This window comes from Galeopterus variegatus, unplaced genomic scaffold (genome assembly GCF_000696425.1).
Source record: "Galeopterus variegatus unplaced genomic scaffold, G_variegatus-3.0.2 Scaffold3521, whole genome shotgun sequence".
Classification (NCBI taxonomy): Eukaryota; Metazoa; Chordata; class Mammalia; order Dermoptera; family Cynocephalidae; genus Galeopterus; species Galeopterus variegatus.
In genome coordinates this window covers 310,393-336,778 of record NW_007729632.1, presented here as the reverse complement: position 1 = coordinate 336,778, position 26,386 = coordinate 310,393, and the positions used below count along the sequence as shown (strand labels likewise).

Genomic DNA, 26,386 nt, shown 5'->3' with positions numbered 1-26,386 from the left:
CAAATGAATATTATTTCAGAAAATTCTTAAAATGACTAAATCATCAGCTTTTTTGAATGGAAACATAGGGTACCAATACTGGATTGTGTATAATATTGTTTTCCAGTTAACTAATACATATCAGGGACCAACATTATCAACCTAACAGCAATTATTTCTGAGCTCAAAGCTGCAAAACCTGCTCCAGGAATGAATGTTCTACCAAATTCCCAGTTTATCCCCTTACAATGATTTTGGAACTATACTCTTCAGCATGAGAATGTTGAGATAAAAACAAAATCAAAAAACAAAATAAAATAATTGAAAGAAGATTAAAGTGTAAAGGAGAGGGTATGGTAAGAAGATTAATTTGGGAATCAGAATTATCTCTGTGATGGTGAAATCTGGCTTAATAAACACTTTGCTACATAGTTACTGCAGCAAATACAATTGATCCTTGAACAACAGGGGTTTGTTGTTGGAAGGTCAACCTTTGCTACATGGGGCTCCTCAGGGCCTGCTGTGGGATGTCAGTATCTGCGAATTTTGGTATAGGTAGGGGTCCTGGAACCAATCCCCCGCAGATACAGAGGGATATCTGTGTATTGGGTTGTACTTTTCAATGAAGACATTGAAGGCTTTTTAACAAGTATCCTCACCTCAATTTTCCTACCTTGGAAAAAGGAAAAAATGCTATCTTCTCATGGTTTTCATTGTACTTTGTGACTACTGAAGTCCCCTTCTCCCAAATATACTCTGGGAACATGAAACTGCTTGTAATTTTAAAAACATTAATTGCTCTCTCTTGATTGTATCTCTTCTTGTATCTTCTTTTTGCATATAATTCTTTCCCTTTACTGTTTTGAAAATGTCTATAGTTTTTCTCTAGTCAACTGAGTATCTCCTCCTCTGTGAAACATTCCCTGACTCCACAAGCAGACGTAGAGATGGCTTTTTAATGGCATTTCCTATATATCCACATTATAACAATTATTTTACTGCACTCTTGTTTTTAATGTCTTTAACCTATCTATGCCTTCTGCTGTTTGAAAACAGAGAGATGGCATTTTCAAAAATCTGCACAAATGCATTCGTGAGTAAAGGAAGAAACAATCCAACAAACAAATAAATCACATGAAATATATGTTTAGCTCTTCCAGGCCAGGGGATTATTGCCATTTGTTTACTCATTATTCAAAAATATGTGTTAAGGGCCTACTATGCATCAGGCACTGTGCCAGGTACTGGGAATAGAGCAGTGCACATGGCTGAAAATATTTTGGCCTCTTGGAGCTTGCCATGTCACAGGAAATTGAGCTATAGAACATGAAACTATGCTCATAAGTGAGTTCAATGGCGGCGATGAAAAGAGAGCCCTTGGAAGTTAGGGACATACCAATAGGTAACCCACCTAGAGGGGAGTGAGAGAAAGTCTCCCTGAAGAAGTGATGTGTTACTGGAGATAGGAAGGATGTTGCAGGAGAAATTGCCAAAGGGAGAAGCTGTTCCAGCGCTAGAGGCAAGAGGAGCATGGGGCCTGTGAGGTAGAGGAAGAAATGCAGTCTGGTTGAAAGGTGATGAATAAGAGAGAGAGTGGGGAAAGGAGAGGTAGGAAGGGTACTCAGAGACCAACTCATGGCCAGCCGAAAAAAAAAATCATTACAAGTTTTGTTACTTTATACCCAGAAAAATAAGATGGCAAGCCTGGATTGGAGGAAGGTAAAGACGAGTTTGTTGTAATCATCCAGAAGAGAGAAGACAATTTAGGCTAGGATGAAGGTAATGACTTGGACTAAGAGAATGACTTAGAGGGCGTATAATGAGTTGAAATCTGTAGCAGTTAATGTTTGGCTGGTGTGGAAATGAAGGTAATGAGTGAGTCCAAGACAACTTTCAATTTTACTATTAAACGTAAAATACCTGGTATGTAGCACACAGAATGGTGTGTTTTTAAATTAATTAACAACAGATTATTCATAGACTTGACATAATATTATTGTATATGACACCATTATTTTTAGAAAAGCCTTTATATTATTTTTATCATGTTGTTATTAAAAATAAGTGAAACAACAAGCACCTTTGTAGAATAAGTTAAACAAAATGACCTCAAAAATTTATTCTAGGACTAAATCATTACTATTTTATACTTCTAAATCATTAATGTAGCGCTTCTCTTATCACTAAATTTTTTATGTTTTAAAAAACTTTTGGGGCCATAATAATCATATACAGTGTATATTGACAAAATAAAAATTTAACAAAAATAAAAAAAAAAAATAAAATAAAATAAAAAACTTTTGGAAGAAAATAGTTACATTCCTGAATATTACTGTGTGTGTGTGTGTGTGTGTGTGTGTGTGTGTGTGTGTGTGTGTGAATTTCTAGTTCTATAGGGAGAATTAGTTAAGAGACTGTGTGGTACTTCGATTCCCACTTCCGTGATTACTTCTCTTTAAAGTGAGGCTGAAATGAAGTTAGAGGATGTGAATAATTAAATCAGTATGTGTCACTATCTATGGTGAACTGCTTCATAAATAAGCTAGTAATCTAGATAGCATTCTCTCCCTTCTATAATTTTTTACAATATTTTGCATTATTAGAAAATTTTTTAGAATATCCCCATCCTTTTTTATTTCTTTCTATATTTTGTATTTTTATATATTATCTAATTTCCTTATGAAGAGAAACTAAAAAGAAATCAGTTATCTTAAAATTTACTGGTGTGAATAATTGCCAAATTAAGAATGACCTTAGAATTATTTTCAGGACCTCAGTTCAGTTTTCTGTGAAAAAAATGCTAAACAAAGTATTGTTATTCTTATAGGAAGTTCGTTAAAGCCAATACATCTACTCATAGGAGGTATGTATACATAGGAGGCATGTATTTTCCCACAACCCTGTCATCTGCAAATTAAAGGCTGCCTATGAAAATCATTCATTTTCTTCTTTAAAATAAATTTATTCAAAAACACTTGAGTTCATACTTAAGTTGAGCAGCAAATTTGATTGCCAAATTGAGTAGGTGGTAGAAATTCCTACTGTACTTAAAAAGAAACATTTATTCATGAAATATTGAGTCTGTATGACATCCCAGGCCCCCATGAAATACAACCTATATTCAAAGGAAGGAAACTCTGGAGATAAAAGAAATACTCTTCAACATTATACTCTAAATGCTCTACTTGATTTTAATCTCAGAAAGTATCATTTAAGTGTTTATGTGTGTACATTTGCACATGAGTGTGTCTAGTCAATCAACTGTTTTTAATAATACATTTGTTTGTGAACTAGCTATTGGTCATTAGATTTTCATCCAGTATATTTGAAATTTTTAAAGTTCACAGTACTAAAAACAAGAAAATTATATGATGAAGAATATAATTAGAAAGCTATAAGTTGTACCATCTAATCCCTTGTGTAGAAATCACCTTTATTCATTATTTTTCTTAAAGTGGTTTCTAAAGTTGTGTCAGTTAACTGGGGTTATGCAAGCTATAGAGGAATCACCTAAAAAGTGTGCGAAAAATAATCTCTGAAGTTCTGGCATAGTATTGTTTCTTCATCTAGATGCTGGTTACATAGTGTGTTTAGTTTGTAAAAAGTTGTCAGATTATACATTTATGATTTGTGTACTTTTCTGCATGTGTGTTATACTTAAAGTTTTCACATAATAAAATATAATGGACCCCTAAAATACACAGTTTAGTAGAAACCAGAAGAGAATAGCATCATAAATCTGGGTAGACAAAAATTTTTAATCAGGATACAAAAATGATAAGCATAAAGGAAAAAAATAATAAACTGAACTACACTAAAAAAAAAACTTCAGAAAATACCATTAATAGAGTGAAAATACAATTCACAAACTAGGCAAAGATATTTGCAAACATATCTTGGACAAAAGACTCAAAAAGTATGTAACGAATACCTACAAAACAGTAAGAAAAAGATAGACAACCCAATAGAAAAAATGGCAAAGAAATTGAACAAGAAATTCACCAAATAGGATATCCAAATGGCTAATAAACATAAAATGCAGGACTTTCAGCATGTCAACATTAAGATTACTGAAAAAAAAATATTGATAGGGCTATGTCAAGAAAATGCAGAAGCTATCTAAAAGAAGCCCCAGTGACCAAAAATTTACTAATTTGAGTATCAGAATTGGATTAAAACACATTGAATCAAAGAAAATCAGTGAGTTCATAGTCATGCTCAAAATTGAAAAATATTGAAAAATTGTACATGTCACTCTTTGAGTTAATTGTATGCTTTCCCAGGAACATCCTGGCTATTATTAATGGTACACACTTTTAGTCCTAATAGTGTACCAGTTTGGATGATAAGTTATAAATCATCCCACTGATAATAAAGCTCCTTAGTTTGTATTAGTAAATTGGTGAATAAAGGGAAATAATTGAACAGAGAGACAATATATCACAAAATAAAGTGGTGATAAAAATAAAAATAAAAAACAAGGTTGAGAAAAAAAGTACAGCACAAACTAAGTTTTAAAACACATAGAATAATAATTAAACAACTAGTACACATGATCTACAAATTATTTTTTAAATGCCAATAAAAGTTAATAATATCCACGAGTTAATGGTGAATCAATTGCTATTCATTATAAGATTAGGTTGGAATTGCTCTAGAAAATACTGTTAAAGAGATACTGTGTGAAGTCATAAACAACATTCTGAACATCAATACATGTACTAGGGTTTCATCATCTCATTTCACATTGTTCTTAGCTTTTTAAATTTCAAACACTTCTTTTGGGGTCTTAGAAATTCACAACTTAATTTCTGTTTTTTCAATGAACTAATTTCTAGTTCAGTTAATATTGTTTTAAGGCATTGCAAGAGTATTAATATTATTTGTGATTTTCAAAGAATCAGAAAATTTGAGATTAAATTTTATAATCTTTTAAAAAACTACAATTTTAGAAATTTAAGATGATTACATTATGAATAAAATGTCATTAGCTCTCATCAGTGACTTCTTTAAGTGTGTTTATAATTCTATTTTTTTCAAAACATACATATTTTATGAGGTAAATTGATTTTTTCAGTAGAGTTGTGAGCCTTTGTTTCCTTCAATAAACATATATTTGTTGAATTTTGTCATATGTCAGGTACTTTGCTGGGTGCTGATGATCCAGTGGTGAATGGGCACTTGTTTGGTAAATTCTAGTATAGAATTTGAAATGTATTGGGTTGTCCAATCAATAAATGAGTGAGCTCCTTGGTTGAGCTATTACTGCTGTAATAACTTGGCAATATGTAGGCAAGTTTGGAGTAGTGGTGAAATAATACACAAATCTTTTATAATGTTAATGAGGTAGAAGGTCACCACTGACTTCAGTCTTAATTTAGCACTTGCCTTTGACATTTAGAGTGTGGGGGTGGAACTTCTTATCTTTAACTTCCACCAGTAGCTGGTAGATGAAGCTGTTATTTTATTTTTCTGTTTCAACAGAATCAGAGTAATGGTAGGCTTTGATATACTAGTTTGAATTTGGAAGAATCATCTTCCTCAAAGTTATCAAATAACTCACTCACTTGCTGAGAATACAAAAAATGGACCAAAAGACAGGGAGAGAGTTAACAGCTTGTCAATCCTTTCAAAGATTAGAATTTCTGGCCTTTTTCGAAGATTGCTTTCTACCTTTGAAGTGTCATTTTATTTAAATATCGTGATGTTATAAGCTCTAATAGCCATATAGAAATCACCAACAAATATTTCTACATCTTAGCAAACTTATCTTAAAATATAGAGAAAGTGTGGGTGGGTGGGGAGGAGAGCAGAGAGAATAAGGGAGAATATGAGAATAAGAGAAAGAAGTCATAGGAGAAGCAAACTTTTTGATTAAGCTAGCTGTGAATTTAGTTGGACGTGTAGTCTAAATAACTGTTCCTGGATTGACCTGTTATTTTGTTAACCTGAACATATGGATTGATTAATTAAATAATATATAAACACAGATTGATATGTGACATTTTATACCCGTGTGTCTACAGCATACATTTTGGCAGTCTCTGACCGAGGGGCAACATATTCAGCAGTTGAATAGGCCTTCCTCATGGAATAAGGATAGTTTCTCTCAGGTCCAACATCTATTTGAAAGAGAGAAATGCAGAGACATAAACATAAGTACGACTCAGTAAACTTTGGAAAGTTAAAAAAAAAAAAATGCCATTTTATATGTTCTTCCCCAAAAGAGGCTATTTCTGATGAAGAGAGGGATTCCCTTAGTTTTTAAAAGGGATATTATGGGAAATCCAATATAACACAACAAATTCTTTAACAACAAGTATTTGCTTGACTCTCAGTTCACTTCTCCATTTAGCTCTAAATACAAATTTACTTGATTGGGTGAAGTTAGATATATAAGACCATGATGGCATCAAAATAACCATTCTGTACTTGCATATTGAACACAGTTGTCACTGCGGATTTTCTTTTTCCAATAATATACCACTAACTGGGTAATTTACGGTTTGAGTATCACAATTCAGTTGTCCTTGAGCAACTAGAATTGTTTTTTTTGTTTTTTGTTTTTTTTCCTTTTTTTTGTGACCGGCAACGGATCGCAACCCTCAGTGTCGTGCCCGTACCGGACCGGGACCGGCAACGGGATCGCAACCCTCAGTGTTGCCCCCGCTCCTCGCTCAGCCAGTGAGCGGGAACCGGTCTGTATGTGGGATCCGAACCCTCGGCGGGAGCGCCACCGCGCTTTCCAAGCGGTGCACTGTAGCAGTGCGCCACCGGGCTGGCCCAAGCAACTAGAATTGTTAATGGTAATAGGAAGGAATTTGAATAAGCAACATTGTATTGTTATTGTGAGCTGTGTTTCCATTGTGTTGGGAGGGATGATCATGGAGGCAAGGAACTGTGCTATTTTATTTCGTTCTTACCTTTAAGGAAGTATAAGCAGCAGGTGAGGACAGATCCGGCCAAAAAGCAACCCAGAGACCCAGACATTCCAAGCCAACAGGACCAACCAAATTTATTTTGGTTGCCAACAAATACATTGTGCAGAACCAGAGAAGAACGTTCCACATAAACGTCAACAGCATACCACAAGGAGCCAATGATTCCTGGGGCACCTGGAAGAAAGGGAGATGCTGAGAATAATATGAAGCGTTTTCCAAGTTTAAATCCAAGGAGACCTGCTTAATACCCAGAATGGATGGCGTCATTTACAGAGGTAATAATGATACTATGAATTCATGGGCAACTCAAATTTTGGACACCTCTTCTGTCTTTTCCTTTTGCTTTTCATCTTGTATATCTTATGAATTTTATCTCAGTTTATAAGGGAAATACAAAAATGAAATAAAGCAGTGCTCATCTGTTTTGTGTAAATCTAAAGTGATCACTGTGGTTTTCTTTAATTTTCCTATCTTCTCAATGCTATTTTTGTATTGTATAAAGAAAAATACTAAAAAGAGAAGGAAAAAAAAAAAAAACAACAGAGAGAGAACACATGACCTGACACAAATAATTTAGAGCATATGTTAATTCAATACTGATTTTTTAATTGCAAGTGTATACCATTAGGACTATTCCCTAGATCCATAACTGAAGCTATGCCAGCTGCATAATCAGTACCCATATGGAAACTGTTTTTTATTTTATTTTATTTTTTGGCGGCTGGCAGGTATGGGACCTTGACTGGTGTCATCAGCACCGTGCTCTAACCAAATGAGCAACCTGCCGGCCCAGAAACTATATTTTTAAAGTCATTCATTTTAGTGTATTGGGGTCAAAAAAAAAATAACTAAAATAAAAATTGTTCTTTATTTTCACATAAATCCTGATATACCACCCCACACCATATGAGGGGGGTCTTCAAAAAGTTCATAGAAGGTTTCATATTGTCTTTTAATTCCATCTTTTCTCCAACTTTTTGTTGTATCCTTGTATAAGAATAGACCAAGAAATATTACTCCCTTTAAATAAAATTTAATCCCTACAGATCTCTGACAATTGACCAGTTTGAAATGATGCCACTAAGTTTCTCTAACTTTAAAAGTGTAAATTGCATGTCAAGGCCTAGATGCAAGAAAGAAAGGTGGTGAATTGGGGGACAAAAGCCTAAGTTAAATGAGTATTTCTAAAATTTGTAGCCTCCAAGAAAACTTTTACATTTTTTCCCCTTGGGAGTCTGTGATATCTATTTAAATCACTGTTTATTGCATTTTTCTCTTAATTGTTTAATGTAGAGTTTAAGAAGAACATATACCTTTAGAATTTAAGATCCTGAACATATAACCTTTAGAAAACATGGTATAAATTACCACACCTTTTCTATAATACTGTTACCTACAGGTTTAAGTTGGAAATTCCTTCTGTAAAATTTAGAATAGATTATGGACTTTAAAAATACATTTATGTAGCATACTCATTCCGAATGGTGGTTCCAAAGCTTTTGCCATCTCTGGCCATTTAATCTAGTCATTTTTTTTCAGTCATTCCTACAGGGATTTCTTTCAGCAACTTGCATTTTCTTTAAATTTTGTTTTGTTATTTTTATAAAAAATGGGGCATCTAGTGATGCCTCAGAAAGTATTCTAGAACAAAATTGTCTACAGCCTTAAATAATGTTTCAGTTTGTTAAATAAAACACATTGTTATATACAAAAGCTTTATGCTGTCAGTAGGCTGGATTTGGAAGTAAATGCCTTAGAAAGAAAGAATTACTAAATTCTGGTCACTTTTTAATACAACCTGAAGATTTTTAGAGCCTTGAATCAATGTTTCTGTGTGAAAAAAATCAAAGATGCCCCAGTTTTGAGTGTATAAAGGGTTAGACCTTCTGCTAAGAGCTTGCTTGGTCCACATTGAGTCTTCACAGTAGCAATTTAGGGTAGATATTTTTTTGCACCAGCTTCACCCTATTTTGCAGATCAGGAAACAGAGATGTAGGTGAAGATATCACACATATATAGCTCCGAGTATTTTTCGTTCCAAAATTACTATCCATTCATTAACCCACACTGCCTGGTCAGTTCTCATTTGTAATGATTTTGATAAATTTTTGCTTCTGCCATATAAGAATGGTTTTCTCTCTAAAGGGTGTGCCCTTTGGTTTACAATCTTCCTGCACTTTGATTTCTTCAACAGTATAGCTCCTCCTGACTTGCATTCAGATCCAACGAAAGCATTATGTTGTGATAGAGGAAGACTAAGTGTTGAAGTTGAAGATAGACCTGAGTAAAATATCAATTTTGCTCTCTTGTTTATAAATACCATGTAAAGAAAGTGCTTCTTGACTTATTATTAGTCATGCTTGATTTATTAGTCTTCAGAACTCCATTTCTTTATCTGCTTCTTAAGCAGGGATAATAATATGATCTGTTTATTGTTACATTTACGATCAAATGGGTTGGCACATGAGAAAAGACTAACTTGGACTTGGTACAACTTAGTTCATTTGCCAAAAAGAATTTCTGGGGGTGGGTATAGGTTAGGAGGTGGTGGTTTGGGGCTTTAGGGTTTAACTTCTGGAATAATAACAAAGAAAATTATTTTTAAAATCTAAGGCATTATATAACTGTTTAAATTGCTAAAAAGTAGTTTGAAAACTTTGGCATAACTTGATTGGGAATATTAACAAAAGACTAATAATTATCTGACTCCAAAGCTAAAGAAAGTAGAGCTGGTAGATGTGTTCTTTATTACTTCAATCTGGAAAAGCAAGCTACATATAATCCTAGAATGAACTGTACCCTTCTCCTTCACCTCAAGTCCCTAACCCATTATCTCTACCCCTATCACTAGTCCAGACCAGTACCTGCTATTAGTAGTGTGGTTCCAGCAACAAAGCAGATGCGGACTTTAATGTATGGCTCATCAGGAAGGAATTTCACGCAGTCAAGACCAAGGAGCAGGGTGATAAATCCAAACCCAGAGAGAACGTCTGCAGTAATCATCAATGCTCGAGTTGCTACCAGTTTCACTGGAAGACCAAGGCATACAGTTACAGCAGAGGCAGAGGAAGCAAACATGTTAGCTCACAGAGGTACGTCAAAAGACAAACAACATTAACATTAACACAGGCCCACTGATAGAAGTCAGACTTCACATTTGTATGAACTTGAATGTGAGTACCATTACTTTTTTCATAATTATGAGATTATTTACATTATTATTTGTTTAAGCATCCCTTACTTAGTTTTGTTGACATCCTAGCAGATAGTATCCTGATAGATAATGGGGATTAAATAAATGTTTTTCTTTTTGTCTCCTGCACTGGGTCTTGTTCATAAGTATTACAGCTGAATGCTGAATTGAAGGTAGAATACCTGTTCTGCAGAAGTTATCCTATAAATATTGAATGAATAAATGATCACCATAATTGTTTGAAATTATACTAAAAAAATTGTTTTAAATAATTGATTAAACTTTGGCACAGGGAAGGAGGATAAAATATTTCAAGACTTCTCTTGCCAGTTTAGGCTGGTGGGAGCCATCAGCAGATGTTAAGAAGGAGGTAATTTCTACTATTAGATAGAAGACTATATCTGAAAGCCAGATCATATTCTTTTTCAGCCCTTCATATTATGACTCTTTTTGGCCAACACTCCATATTAACCCTTCAACCTTGCATCATTAAATGTGCATATTTTAAAACTACAGCTATTAAGAATATATGGTAGAAAGTCTAGGAAAGAGAAGATCAGGCAAATGAAAGTGAAACAGTGGCAGTCTTCTTCTGCAGTAGAAATATCTTCAACTATGAAAGCCTCCTGAACTCTGAGTCACAGTCTTGCTTAATTAAAAATAAGAAAATTATGTCACAAATGTAACAGAAAGAGAAATCAAGAAAGTAAGCCTATTTACAACAGTCACAAAAAAATAAATAATAAATAAAAATAAAACACCCAGGTATCAATTAAACCAAGGAGGTGAAAGATCTCTACAATGAAAACTACAAACCACTACTGAAAGAAATTAAAGACACAAAAAGATGGAAAAACATTCCATGCTCTTGGATTGGAAGAATTAACATTGTGAAAATGTCTATACTACCCAAAGTGACCTACAGATTCAATGCTATCTCCATCAAAATACCAATGACATTCTTCACAGAAGTGGAAAAAACAATCTTAACATTCATATGGAACAAAAAAAGACCCCAAATAGCCAGAACAATCCTGAGAAAAATAATTAAAGCCGGAGGCATAACAGTACCTGACTTCAAATCATACCACAAACTTATAGTAACCAAAGCAGCATAGTACTGACATAAAAATAGACAGCTGGACTAGTGGAGCAGAATTGAGAACCCAGAAATCACCCCTCAGGCTTACGGCCACCTGATATTTGACAAAGGCAACAAAAACATACATTGGGGAAAAGACTACCTCTTCAATAAGTGGTGCTGGGAAAATTGGATATCCATATGCAGAAGAATGAAGCTAGACAGGCACCTCTCATCAGATACTAAAATCAACTCAAAATGGATTAAAGACTTAAATATAAGACCTGAAACTGTAAAATTACTGTGGGAAAATATAGGTGAAACACTTCAGGAACTAGATCTGGGCACAGACTTTATGAACATGAGCCTGAAAGCACAAGCAACAAAAGAAAAAATAAACAAATGGGACCATATCAAACTAAAAAACTTCTTCACAGCAATGGAAACAATCAACAGAGTGAAACAACAAACTACAGAGTGGGAGAATATTTTTGCTAACTATGCATCCAACAAGAGATTAATATCCATAACTTACAAGGAACTTAAGCAGTTACACAGTGAAAAATACAAAAAACCCAATTAAAAAATGGGCAAAGGAGCTGAATAGACATTTTCTCAAAGGAAGACACACAAATGGCCAAGAGGTACATGAAAAAATGCTCAACATCACTAGTCATAAGGGAAGTGCAAATTAAAACCACACTGAGATATAACCTCACCCCAGGTAGACTGGCTATAATCAAAAAGTTGAAGAATAACAAATGCTGGTGAGGATGTGGAGAGAAGGGAACACTTCTACACTATGAGTGGGACTGAAATTAGTGCAATCACTATGGAAAACAGTATAGAGGTTTCTCAAACGACTATAGATAGATCTTCCATACAATCCAGCAATCCCACTTCTAGGTATATACCCAAACGAATGGAAGTCATCATGTCAAAGGGATACCTGCACTCCCATGTTCCTCATAGCTCTGTTTACAATAGCCAAGAAATGGAACCAACCTAAATGTCCATTGATGGACAATTGGATAAGGAAAATGTGGTATATATGTGTGTGTGTGTGTACACACACACACACACACACACACACACACACCCTGGAATACTACTCTGCCATAAAAAAGAATGAAATTCTCCCATTTGCAACAACATGGATGAGCCTGGAGAAAATTACATTGAGTAAAATAAACAAAGCACAGAGGGATAAATAACATATGTACTCTCTCATAAATGGGAGCTAAGAGATAAAGAAGGAAGGAAAGAAAGACCAAAGTGGTGCGTTGGACTTGCAGAAGGAGAGAGTATACCTAGGGATACCAAGTGGAGTTGGGGGGTAAGAGGGATGGGGAGGGAGGTAGAGGATTATTGGGTGTGGGACACGGGGTATAATCACTATTTGTGGTAATGGGCATGCTCCCAGTATGGATCTGGCCTTCACATCTTGGGCACGAGTGGTGACAGTCAGCTTTGTACCCCATGAATATTCTTAACCAATAAAAAATTAATTAACTAATTTTTTAAAAATTTTGTCACAAATGGAGATTTAGTTACCCAAATTCAGAAATATTACTATTTTAGCTGACTGATGAATAAGAGAAATAAAATTTATTACTTTCATGATACTGTATTTATACTTCATTTTCATAGTGATCTGGGATTTCCTTGCATTTTAAATAATTTTTTCCCAATGGTGAGGTAACTTTAGGACAAATTTGGTAGTAGGTTGCTTGTAAAAATGCAGTATAGGCAAAGGATAAGAAGGAATATATTAAAATATAAAAAGTGCTTTACTCTATGAAGTGGGCATATGAGTACTTTTATTTTCTTCTTGCATAAATCTACATAGTAGTATTTGGAAATGTGAAATTTTAATCTTTTGTGTTCTCCTCAGCTCTGACCCTGCCACTGAATTTTTGAAACAGGCTGAGTGCCCACGTGAATTTCCATTCCTATTTACCAAATCATGCTTCCTTGTAGGCAGAACTAGGTTAGCACAGGGAAGGGAAAAGGAAAAGAATTAAGAGGATTTATCTTAAACAAAAATAAAACAAAGGCCTCATGAATTATGTTAAAAAAAATATTTCAGGCACCCAACTCCTAAGCAGCGGATGAAGATATTTTAGAGCACTGCTCTTTTTAAGTGCTTTCCCCTGCACTGAAATAGCAGTTCAGGGGAAAAGTCACATTCCACAGGTTTACTTTTCATTTATCTTGAGAAAAAAAAGTTGCCATGTGGTATCATCACCCAGTCATAAAAGAGATTAAAACCACTTTGCTTTAATAACAGGATGGGGATTTCTTGGCACGGTTCAATGTTCTATAAATGAATAAATAAATAAATGCTATGCAGAAAGATTGAGAGTATCAATGATAGATTTTTTAATTTAAGAAATCTCTTTATTTATAGAAACATAAGACTTGCTAACACCTAACTGTAATTTAAAGCTAAAAGTAGGATGGATGAGGGAGACAGCCTTAACACCGTCTGTACCTGTGTCGCATGTGTGGAGTTTTTTCATCCATGCTTCTCCATGGTCTGAGTGTCTCTTTAGCTGTCTATCTTTTTCTGTCTCTGCCCCTCTACCTTCACCTCTCTTTTAGCAAACTTTTGATTGAAATAACTGTAAACTTTCCACTGGAACTAAGACTTGCTGAAAGACAACTCTGAAATGCTTTTCATCGAATCTGTCAATTCTAATCATAAAATCACAGCCCTTCACCTCTCTTTTAGCAAACTTTTGATTGAAATAACTGTAAACTTTCCACTGGAACTAAGTCTTGCTGAAAGACAACTCTGAAATGCTTTTCATCGAATCTGTCAATTCTAATCATAAAATCACAGCCCCCTAAATAGTTCATTTCAATTCAAAAAGCATTTACTGTAAGACTACTGTGTATAAGGCACTATGCCAGACCCTTTGGGGGATAACAGAGATGAATGAGATAATCTTTTTACCCTCAAGGAATTTACAAGTATATGAGAAAACAAAATATACTAAAATATGTTTCAATTCACATTTCAGAAATGAATCCAATTTCAGGTTAAAACATTTCAAACTAGATAGAACTTCATTGCAGTACTATAGAAAACAAAAACACACAATGGAAATCTGAGCTGTTTTCTTTGGCATCCCTTTCTTGGCAAGCAGGGAGGTCTAAGGCATACATACAGGAGTGTTCTGCAAGTATAGAATCGTAATCTTCACAGGTGCGAATCCCATCAAATGCGTTTGTGACGCACTCCCACCAGAGGCCTCGGCATTTTGAGCTCACCTAAATGTCGGAGAAGACACTGTGTGAAACAACTCATGCACACATAACTTTGGTTCCACTTGATCAAAGGGACAATTTGGCTATCGTGTTTGATGGCAAAGTGCAGTGGTTACAAGCATGATCAGAATTTCATTTACAACAAACAATGCATTTTAGAATATTTTTCCTTAAGCACTGACAATTAAAGCCTTTCTGGACCAGGAAATAAATCTACCTTCTGATTTGGGGGATGGAAGGGGATGGAGGGGGCAGAAAATTAAGTCATGGCTAAGAGATAAAATCAGAACTATGTATATTCAAATATCTATGACTGGTTTCATCACTGAGTCATAGTTTAACATGGAGACAATTCATTTCACTTCCCCGTGTTGACATTTACTTATTTTAAAAAAATCAATAAAACAATAGATGCCAACTGTTGACATCTAGGAATACATTAATTTTTCTTCATTATCAACACTGAGTTTTGTTAATAAAGGTGTTATTTTTATGAGGTTCACAAATGTAAAAGAATTAGTAAAGACAGTCAATAAATGAAGTCACCATTAAATGAAATATAAAGGCCCCACATCTCCTTCCTGCCTACTTTGCTGACATACTACAAATGCTTAAGCTATTATATGGATTTAAACAAACTGCACATTGATTGCATACAATTTGTTAGCATTAAACCACTTTTACTTGGAAATGATGTGTAGATGACTCCTAGTCAAAGTACCAGTACCCCGAACCTTCCCACACGTTATCCATAAACTACAAGTCACAGTAGCTTTCTTAGAACTGTAAATGTGCCAACAGAAAATAGTTTCAAGTATTCTTGACAGAGCTCATGCATAAGGAACAGAGCTAATGTGATTGTTTCTTCTGACTCAATTACAAATGCACATTGCCTTAAATATCTGGAAATAGCCTAGTAAAGTTTAACTAAGAATTATCTTGAAAAATGAAAACTTAAATTTTTCCCAAAGAAAGAATAAAGTACAGAGCAGAGTGGGAAGAGGAATGCAAAGAAAAGAAGGTTAAATTGGTGTGGAAAAGAATGAAAGGGACATAAAAATACTTTGCAAAACAAAGTAATATCAATGAATACATGCACTGTGAAACTCTGCCCCATACTCTGCTTTGAAGCTGTGTTGTGTGTCAAATAAAAGTCTGCTGATTGCAATTCCATCATAATTTCGAATGTGGTACCTCTATTATTACTTTGAATGTAAAATAATTATAATCATTAATAATCATTCTATATTGAGTCTATACTATAACAGTTACTACTTAAGCATATTACTATTTTATTTATTCTTTAAAAGACCTTATGAGATATTATTATTATTATTATCATCCATTTTACAAATAAAGAAATGGAGGCACAGGAAAGTTAAGTGAGAATCCCAAGAAAGCATAATCAACGGAGGAAATTGGACTCTAATTCAGCAGTCTGTGTGTCCATGCTCTTAAGCATTGCAGTCTACTTAAAACTCATTTTTTAAAAAAAATTCCAAATCCAGAATTGGATATTGGCAAACAGCTTTGAGTGAAGTAGACCCTGACATGAATTTCATCCCAAGGCTGTTATTCCACAAAACCTTACTTTGGCTTGTTCTTCCTCAGGATGAATCTGGAAGTGATGTTCTGGACTTTATGGAAGATTATCTGACTCAGGGAAACACAGAGACTAAAAATCTAATGAAGAAAATCCATCTTGTGAAATCTAATACATCAGTTTCTAAAGACGTATGTGAACATCTCAATTTATATGACTTTAAATATAAATTAGCACTCTTATTAACTGTGTTGTAACCTTGGGCAAAATCTTATCTTTTTTGAATCTCAATCTCCTTATCTGCATTTAGGAGATAAATGTTAAGATGGTTACAAAAACTTAAATTTACAAACACACACACTATAAATGATTTGCTGAATAAACAAAAATAGTAGTAAAGTGCTTAAACATCACAATAACCTGAGTAGTGGCTGTGTTCAGCTTCACCAACTAACCATAATGAAAGTAGAGAAATGTAGATGTTGTGAGATGAATGTGGCCCTCAAAAAGATATGTTCACGTCCTTTTCCCCAGAACCTGGGAATGTGACCTTATTTGGAAAAAGGGTCTGTGCAGATGTAATTAAGTATCTCGTGATGAGGAAATCATCTTGTATCCTTATAAGAGACACTCAGAGGGGAGAGGCAGAAAAAAGAGAAAGAGGCAATGTGACCACAGAGGCAGGGATTGAGTGATGCAGCCACAAGTCAAGAAATGCGTATGACCACCAGGAGCTAGAAGAGGTGAGGAAGGGATTCTCTCCTAGAGCCCTCAGGGGCAGTACAGCTTTGCCAACATCTTGATTTCAAACTTCTGGCCTCCTGAACTGTGAGACAATAAATTTCTCTCTGTTAAGCCACCCAGTTTATGGTCATTTGTTACGGCAGCCCTAGGAAACTAACACAGTAGAGACAGTTTGTGCTGAACTGTGACACCATAGCAGTAAACAGGTCTTCTCGTAGCCTGTTGTCCTTTAGTCTCTCCATTAACAGGAGCACAGTGGGTCTGGTTTATTCTAATTCAAGCTGGGTGATATGGGTTTGAAGCCACTGTTCTATATCAGACAGTGACTTCCCACAATTTCCTGCTATATAAGTCATCCACTAAACACTAAAACAAACTAAGCAACTTACTATGGTCATTCCTGTTGTATACGACATTATTTAGAAAATGGTCTAAAATATATACGCAAAAATTCTTATCTTGCACTAAAAAAAAGTATTTCTGTCTTGCCAAAATAATCCCATAGTGGTGTCAATTTCAAGGCTATTGATCATTTACCTGCGGTGACCATTTATAGAAAAGCAATGAGCTCACAAGAGAAAACAAGGAATTCAATTTCATTAGGTATTAATGCTCAGGGGCATACTATTAGATTGCTTGGTGTTCACACTCAGTTAAAGTATGTGAGAATAGTGGCTGTAATTAACCAAACTTCTGCGTTAATATGGCACTTACTGGAGACACCCTTAAAGGTGCCTTTGTACACAAAAGCCAAGGTTAAAAGATTTAATGTTATTTATCAGATTTAGGAAAACCCTCTTCGATATAATACATAGTCTTCATTTACCTATCCCTCTGCCATAAAATAGCTTATTATGAACATTCTAAAAAGTAAGGAAATCTAAGTTCATGAAGTTTTAGGAAAATGTTTTTAAAAAGCAGGCTAATGCTTAAAATATTATGGTTAACCTTTCTTAAGGGCAAAAAATGCAAAATAATAACTAATAATTTTTATCTCACAGGGTTGTCCAAAATAGATTCTAAATTTAAGCTTTCTCCTTTTCACCTGCAATTTATATATTAATAAATAACATAGAAAACAATGTTAAAGAAATTTGTGTATCATTTCAATGAATACCTATCGTTCCCGAAAGTGAGGCATGGATTATCTCCTAAGTAGAGAGAAATCAGTTTATCCAAGGTTATGACAATAAAGTAGAAGTCACACACCTGAGGACAGAAAAACCTCTTAATTAGTTGCCAATAGTTCAAATGTAGAGATTTTACAGAACAGTCCAGATTTCTGGCTTCCCTTGGAAACTTGGGCAGTCTGGCACCTGGACTCACTGTTGCAAACGATTAGCAAGAAAGGAGTGGCTGCTCCCGTGAGGTGGGGCTTGTGCTCACCAGGCTCCCGACACTTCCTGCCGTCTGCCTCGCTTATGTATGCTGGCTACCTTGTTTTGAGTTTCTCCTCCTGTATAAAAGGGTATATACAAGGGTACTTCAGGAAGTTCATGGAAGGATCGTATTATCTTGAAATCCTATTCCCACAAACTTTTTGAAGTACCTCACACCAATGGGAATAATTCCCCTTGCTCTCAACCTGTCAAACTTCTTCCTATTATTTAAGTTCCACTTTAAAGAAATCCTTTCTTCTGTGAGCCCCCCTCCTCCCCACCCAGTTTCTCCAGCTGGAGGTAACTCTTCCTACCCTGAGATCCCACAGTAATTTGTCCATATTTTTATGGCACCTGTAATGTTGCATTATCTTTTGTATATACCTTTAGTGCATCTGTTTCTGTCTGTCTGTCGTTTTTCAAACTACATTCATTGAATGTCCATCATGTGCCAGTCAACATGCTAGCTAAATGCTGGAGATACAGCAACGATGAAGACAGACATGGCACCTTGCTTCAAGGAGCATACAGAACCGCCTTCTTGGTACATATTACGTACTCAGTAGGTGTTTATTGAGGAAAAAAATCTGTCAAATTTTCTAATCCACCCATATTAACTCTCATTTGAACTTTGGAGTAGAAAATGGTTACTGATATACTATACACACAGTTGCTGCTAACATGTGCTTTCTACTTGACTGAATAAACTAGAAAAGCCAAATCCAGGAGCTTAAAACTATTATTTAGGCTGGAGAGTTGACACTGCTTTAGAGTTATCCTCGACCCTGTCTACTCACCTGGCTGTGGAAAGTGTTTACTACAGCATTAAGAATGAGTAGGAAAGAGACTTAGAAAGTCTTAGGAAACCACATTGATGATGACTCTTCACAGTTGAGTTATTGTGGGCATAAATCAGTTCCCTAATCCTGGAATTTCTGATTCTGAACCCTATAGCAGTCTCCCATTAAGACTCCTATACCCTAGTCTGTGCCAATTTTTCTTACTCCTGAAATACAAGCAGAAATATTTATTTATTATTAGTTACCCACCGTCAAGCAAAATTTTTCTTTGTCAGTATGCATTAAGGTATAAATGTATAGAGACAAATAATGCATATACTAAAGAAAAATGAAATGAGACCTTAAGATATATTATTTCAAAAACTACCTTGCATATACATATTACAAGAATTTATAATTTTCATACCACTTTTCCATCCTTGTGCTAATATACTTTAGCATTAAAGATACAACTTACCTGCATCCAGTAGTTATTTATATATATATTTATTAAGGTGCAAAAGTTTTAATAATACTGTAGTAAATGACGGTTTTGCTACTATAACTTGAAACACTTTCAATTTTACATTAAATGCATTTGAATTTTTTAAACTAGTATTTTAAACTTTTTACTTTTATATTTAATTTATATTTTTTACTATCCCAGGGTCTAAAAGAACTCAAGACAAGCCCTAATAAGAATGATGAAGCAAGACTAAAATAATCGTAGTAGAAGCCACCTTTCCTTTTGATTCCCTTTATGTTCTCAATTTACAAGATATGGAAGAAAGACATCAGTTTATTTATTAAAATATAGTTGTTTTAGCTCTGCCTGGTTATTTGTAGAGCACTGACTAAAGGTATAAATGATGAGGAATGGGATAATGCAAACTTAGTAGGAAATATAATTTTTGTGGTCTTCACGATTATATGACCTGATTTACATACTCAAACTACCTGAATATTTCAATTTTATTAACTCTTGTTTAATTTATTTAAGTTGCATACATTATAATGCTTTCCTTATAGAAGTGTGGTATCATGTGACAGAAATTACAATTTGTATTAAACGAATGATTTAAACTACTAACTTCCTTTTTTCTCTCTCTCTTTTTGCTTTTCATTTATTTCTCTCTTTGAAAAATGAAAACACTCTTCACTAACATTCTCAGACATCCCAGGGGATTAGATCTTTATTTCTAACTTATTAAAAAAGATGAGCCAAATACTTATCTTGGAAAAATTTAAATTGTAGCAAGATATGAGATGTTGATTAATTAAAAAAAAAAAGTATTTGTTTCCTTACAGAAAAAGTTCTTCTCACTTAGGGCTCGATGTGAAATTTGTAAAGGTCCTCTCTTCTTATATTTCATTAGTTTATTCATTTTTCAACAAATAGCCTGTGTATTTTAATAGGAGCTCCATCAATCCATGTGAATAGACGCATCATGAGTTCCTATTACGTGAACGTCAGTACTAGATCTACAGGAAATTATGAGATGAATAGAATATTTGTAGCCTCAAACATCTGCTGAAAGAATTTGAAATAAACTGGAAAATAAAACTATTGTATAAATAGAGTGCATGCTAGACATAACAATTTCAATTTTTACTTTATGTCTGAAAGAAATGTAGCATTATTAATGCAAATAGAAATCCCAGGAGAGAACTTGATTATAGGGGCAAAATAAATTCAAATGTGAGCAACCTTCTTTTGAGGTAATAAAATTTTAATCATAACAGTGTTTGTTGCATAGCAGGTTCTTAGTAAATAATTTACAAAAGATTAAATAAAAATGGAATCATCTTGTGAAAACACTTTTTCCTTCTGGTAATTGAGAGACCAGTAACATTGTGAAAAAAATATTGAATTTAAGTATGGATAATTAAGAATTACATATCTTATAATATAGTTAACATATTAATAACATTATTATTTTACAATTTATTTTCTTTGTTAATTGTAAGCATTTGATGGATAATTTTTGCTATTTGACTCTATTGTCTGCCTTGTTCCCCTGATAAGACAGAAAGGAAACAACCATAAGTATAAACATGGGTAAACCCAGCTCAGAGAAGTAAAAAAATATATGCAAGAAAATTAATGGCAAAAATAGGAATATAACTTAAATCTCATGTCTCTCTGTTCAGTGAACATTATGCAAAATGTCACTTCCTTCTCTAGAACAAAACAATACAATGAACTGCAAATAGACAATAATATATCTAACATTAATTGGCTGATTCATATTTTCCTGGTACTTTGGTAAATGCTTTAGATCACAAGCTCATTAAATCCTCAAAAGAAACTTATGATGTGCGTATTATTATTCTCCTTTACAAGAGAGGAAATGTGGCTTACAGCAGTTTAAATGCCTGTCTAAATTCACACAGCTACTGGCAAGGTGGGATTTAACCTCAAGTCCCTCTGACATCAAGTCTAATCTGCAAACTTCCCCACTATAACCTACTATAACAAATTGTGTTCTTGCCTCTAGGTGTTGTGTAATAAGCTAAAACAGAAAAAAAAAAAAAGTGGAATGGTCCAAGGACATTGTTCCATGATGATTTTAAATTATAGACACTAACTTTCCTCCATTTAGGTTCTAGGTGAGTGACTCCACTGCCCCTCAATTGTCCCAGAACAGTAAGAAGGATTTCAACCTGTACTTCTCTCTCTGTTCATCACTTTTTTTCCTCTTATGCAGCCAATTATCAGTCCCATCAATTTGAGGTTCCCATATCTCTACATACCTCTTCACGCATGCTATTGCTTCTCTCCTGGTCTATGGCAAAAGTCTCCTAATTGGTCTCCCTCATATTTCGTTTTATCCCTTCCAATCATTCTGCACAAGTAACCAGAATGATTGATTTTTTTAAAAAAAATGAGCATACATGTTTGCTTACAGGGAAGCCCTCTTTATGCCTATGGCATAAGATCTACATTTTACATGATATTCAAAAGCCTTGTTGATCCAGCCCCTGTATCCTCCTCTCTATGTAGAAACTCTTACCATGCTGAAATATATACAATCCCGCGAACACACAGTGCTTTCATACCTGGATCTCTGTGCGCACCATTTGTGTGGTTGGAACACTCTCTCCTGCCTCACTCATCTGTCCTTCAAGTCCTAGTTCAGATATTTCCTCTTCTCGGTCACCTTCGCTGATTATACGAGATTGGATGAGTTTACAGGAGGGATTATTCCTTATCATAGCACTTGCCACATCACGTTATCACTATCAGTTCACCTGCCTGCCTCCCTTACTACACTGGGAGCAGCCTAAGGAAGCGTCATGTCTCACTCTCTATCCTTCGTAACCCTGTACCTACCACAGTACCAGTACACAGCACCTGTCAAGGCATATTTGTGGAAAGAAGTAAGACAGAAAAAAAAGAACAAAGAGAGAGAGAGAGAAAGGGATGACTAAAAAGATAAATGAGAAGGGAGTAAGGAGAAAGGAGAGGAAGAAAAGAGAGTAGAAAACAGAGAGAAGGAGAGAGGAAGAAAATGAAAGAGGAAGAAAGGAAAGAGCAAAAGAAGGAGGGAAAAAAGGAAGGAGGATGAAAGGAAGGAAGGGAGAGTGTATGAAGTTACAGAAAAATGGAGCCTCATGGAGTTGCTAATGGAATGTCTGGGGAAGCTGCACACACCATCAGTTTCTCATGACTGTTCAACTCTCGGGGCTTGCAGACATAGTCAGGGAGTCCCAACGTTAACGAAAATAAAGACTAAAATGAACCTTAGAAACAACAGAGTTCAACACTGTTTTGTAATTGAGGAAACTGAGCCAAAGACAAAGGATGTGGCTTGATCAACAGGAGGTAGTTAATATGGGTTAAGATGTGAATACAGGTTCAAAAAATCTTAAAACCCAAATTCTCTTTGCTACATTCCCCTCCCCAGAGACATAACTGAATAAAGAATGACACAAGCAGGATGGTGCACAGGGCCTTTGGTCCCTGATCCAGGGCTGTGCACACTGCAGTTTCATGAGCTATTTCTTTTTTCCTAATATTTTACTTAATACAAAGAACTGCAGTCTTAGCGGTAGTTATAGTACAGTAAGACAAAATAATATTTGAGCTCTTTCTGCTTCCTGCTTTGAATTTCACCTCAATCCTCTAACAGGCCTGGAGCTTTTCTTCTGTACTTTTGTCACGTGTCCTCTCACCTGGAAGGCTCCTGCTGCCACTTCTACCTTTTGAAATCCTTTGCATCCTTTCAAGGCTTTGCTGAAATGCTTTTTCTTCCATGAAACCTGCTTCAATGTCCCTAATGGGAAATGATCACTCTGTCTTCTCTGCTCCAATGGTACTTTGTTCATTTCTTTCTCAAAGCATGAATTGACCCATGCTTTTTGTTACAGTTTTAAGTGCATCTTTTTTTCCTTTCGCTAAATATACACTCCTGGATGGCAGGACCCATTCTTGCTTTATCTTTGTCCCCCTAGCAGGATTAACACAGTATCTTTTATATGAGATGCATTTTATGTATTTCTTATACTGAATTGAATCATAGAACCCATTTTCCAACACTCATGCCTATATCATCCAAAAAATCCATATGCCCATTTCTTGATTAAATTTTCCATGGGTATGATTTTTTTTAACACTTTTGTTGTGCCTACTTTTGTTCAAAATTGTTTAAGGTGAGCTGATAATATGGATCAAAGATAGTGTATAAGTAGGAAAGAAGGCAAGGAGGGAGAGCAGTGTAATTGAATTAGTGAGTATCAGAAACATCAAATTTATAGTAACAGTGTGACTTCATATCCTGGCCAGTTGAAGGAGCAACTATTATGAGAGATGCCTGTCCCTTTAAAAATATTGACAGATTGTAGAAAGAGAAAATGGCCCAATCTGTCATGGGGTTCTTCTTTTAATGTGAAAGCTTCTTGCGGAACTTTACAGCAATACATTTCAAGTACGGGAAATAATAAAGAAGCTTAGAAATACTCAGTAACCCTTATCCAAGGTTAGCAAGGATTTACTTGAGGTGAATAACCTGGGCTGCTCATTCCATTCATTTTAACTAGAAGTATTCTTGCAGACGGCAGCTAGCAAATTGATTGAATGTTCTGAAATGAAAACAAGAAGGCATTTTAAATGCCAGCACTCCCAATCTCTCTCGGCCACGATTGGCCCTTTCTAAAACTCTATTTCTTACCAAGGGAAGTTAGCAATTACATCAGCTTAAGCAAAAAGACTTCCAAATTGTTTTAGAAAATATCTTAACAATGCCTTTAAATGGGATTTTACTCTTTTTTTTTGGCATTTTTAAAAACATAATTTTAAGCATCCTCAAGTCCAACATATTTCTGTATTAATCACCTACTACTGGCAGTCTAGATAATGGCAAACTAATGGCAGCAGAATGTTTTATCTGCACTTTTCCTTGAGCGTTGTTCAGAAGGCATGTTTTTTTCATTCAATGCTTATATGCATGGCCAGATAAAGTGCATCGCTGCACTCACTTATAGCAGATATCCTTTACAGTAGTTCAATTCTATCACCATTTTTAGAAATGTAATTTTCTAGCACTAAAGAGGTATTTATAACTCCATTGGTTTTAAAATGCCATGTAGAAGTCAAAGGAAAATTAAAAGCAAGAAACATAGACAGCACAAATAATCTGCAGCAAAATAGAAAGATTATTACTTTACATTCCTAACTCCAACTTGAGAGTAAGTATAATAAATAAAATTAGAAAAAAATATATATAAACTAGCTCTTGGGTATTTCCTAAACTTCACAGAGGTTATAGACATTATAGCATTTGTTAGGGTAAATTGTTCCTTCAGGATGTAGATTAAAGAGCAAATTGTGTTGCTATATGCTCTTTGAGTCCCTGAAATATTGTTTCTTTTTCTTATCTACATTTTCCTAAACCTTATTAACGAATAGCAGCTGATTCTGAAGATTTAATTTTTCACTCAATTCTATCTCTCTCAGATTCCTATGATCACAGAAAGTGCTTCTGAACTTCAAAATTACTTCTTTCTGAGCTTTTCCAAAGAGAAAAATAAAATCCTCAAATATGGACACACTCACTCACCTTTTAAGGTAGGATTTCTTAAATCCATGTCTGTACCCGGTATGTTGGGATACACTGGAAAGACTCTTCCTCAGAATATTCTCTTCTACTTGAAAATTTATTAAAATAGCATTTTTCTGTTGCATACTCAATGTCTTATGTTATTGTTACTCATTAAGAAAGTCTATCACACTAAGTCACACTAAGTCTATCACACTTAATGCTGTTATCCAGGTTAACCAATTTATCATTGAGAGAAAGGATGTTATTGGAACATTGTTCAATTTGGCGTATGTAACAATAAAAGAGGTGAATTTCTGGAAGTCCTAGTGGCAGAGATTATGTAATTACCCTTGTGTAAAATTATCCTTATAAAAAAAGAGGGGTGATTCAGTGACCTCATCTGTAAAACGGGATAACAATACCTACTTCATAGATTAACTGCAAGGATTACATGAGCTAATAACTTAAGGACTCAGTAAGTAGTAAATTAGTCCATGTGAGCTGGTTTTGCTATCATTAGTCCTAGTAAAGTTTGACTTTTGTATACGGCAATGAGGCTGAGAGAAAAATTGGACTGGCTTGGGTCAGAAAAAGAAGTTGCTGACTTCTTACCTCCAGGGAGTCGTCAGCATTCACCATCCAGCAGTCTGTCCAGGTGGCCACAATCAAAAACCCAGCAGAGAAAAAGGCAAAGACACAGGCGACGTACTGTAGAAGATCCCTCATGGGGGCCACCAGGTCTGTCCTCAAGGGACACATGGGCAAATACCAGTCCTGGGCCCACTCAGGTAGCTGGAGCACTGTCACCTTTCAGTGTTTCTGGTACCTGGGGATGTGCAAATGCTAGTCTTTTAATTTGCTCACACCCTGCGGCAGGCGTCTTAAGTTGCAGTAAGAATAATATAAACAGGCTGGAACCAACAGAGGGGTCCAGGAGGTCACTATCCAGAGCAGCTGGTCTCCAATCAGAAGGCAGGTCGGTGAAAGGCCTGAGTAGGTTTTGGGTGGGGGAGAGAAGGAGCCTTGGTAATGTATTCTGCCCAGACTGCGGCTAGTGCCAGACAATGGTCACCAGAAGCATGTGCAGCACCAAGAAGGAGGAAAGGAGGAAGGGTCTCCCCCATGCTGGGGCCTGTAAACTGATCCTTCTCAGGCCCTCCAGGGAAAGTGAGCAATTCTCCGCCCCCTCAGAGGAAGGCTACATGGTTGACTGAGTGTTATTTTATTCTTAGAACTATTTTAATATTCTCTGACTTCCTTAGACAGGCCACTGTGAAACTATGTGAAACAAGTGCTTGCTCAGGGAGTTTGCATTCCAAAGTGTTGGGCAGAACAGCCCCATGAAGGGTTTCTGCACTAAGCTGCAGGTAGAGTCAAGGCTCCTGGCCTTTCAGCACCACAGTGGGAACTAGTGCCCATTTTAATCCAGACAA

At 35.3% G+C, this 26,386-nt stretch overlaps 1 protein-coding gene across 1 annotated transcript; it reads right to left on the bottom strand.

Annotated features, from left to right (window-relative positions):
- Positions 1-5,985: 5,985 nt before the first annotated feature.
- Positions 5,986-25,963, bottom strand: CLDN16 (claudin 16). Its single transcript, XM_008585330.1, has 5 exons — positions 25,566-25,963; positions 14,368-14,470; positions 9,785-9,949; positions 6,903-7,094; positions 5,986-6,101 (listed from the first exon to the last, which is right to left on the bottom strand). Exons 1-5 carry the CDS (start codon positions 25,710-25,712, stop codon positions 5,986-5,988), a joined length of 723 nt encoding a protein of 240 aa, XP_008583552.1. The 5' UTR covers positions 25,713-25,963.
- Positions 25,964-26,386: the final 423 nt, after the last annotated feature.

Excerpts from the sequence above, each read along its gene's own strand:
- CLDN16 (XM_008585330.1), bottom strand. The coding sequence starts at position 25,712 with ATGTGTCCCTTGAGGACAGACCTGGTGGCCCCCATGAGGGATCTTCTA. Across the intron at positions 14,471-25,565 it reads ATGCTGACGACTCCCTGGAG|GTGAGCTCAAAATGCCGAGG; the intron begins GTAAGAAGTCAG and ends TCCGACATTTAG. Across the intron at positions 9,950-14,367 it reads TATACTTGCAGAACACTCCT|TGAAACTGGTAGCAACTCGA; the intron begins GTATGTATGCCT and ends TTGGTCTTCCAG.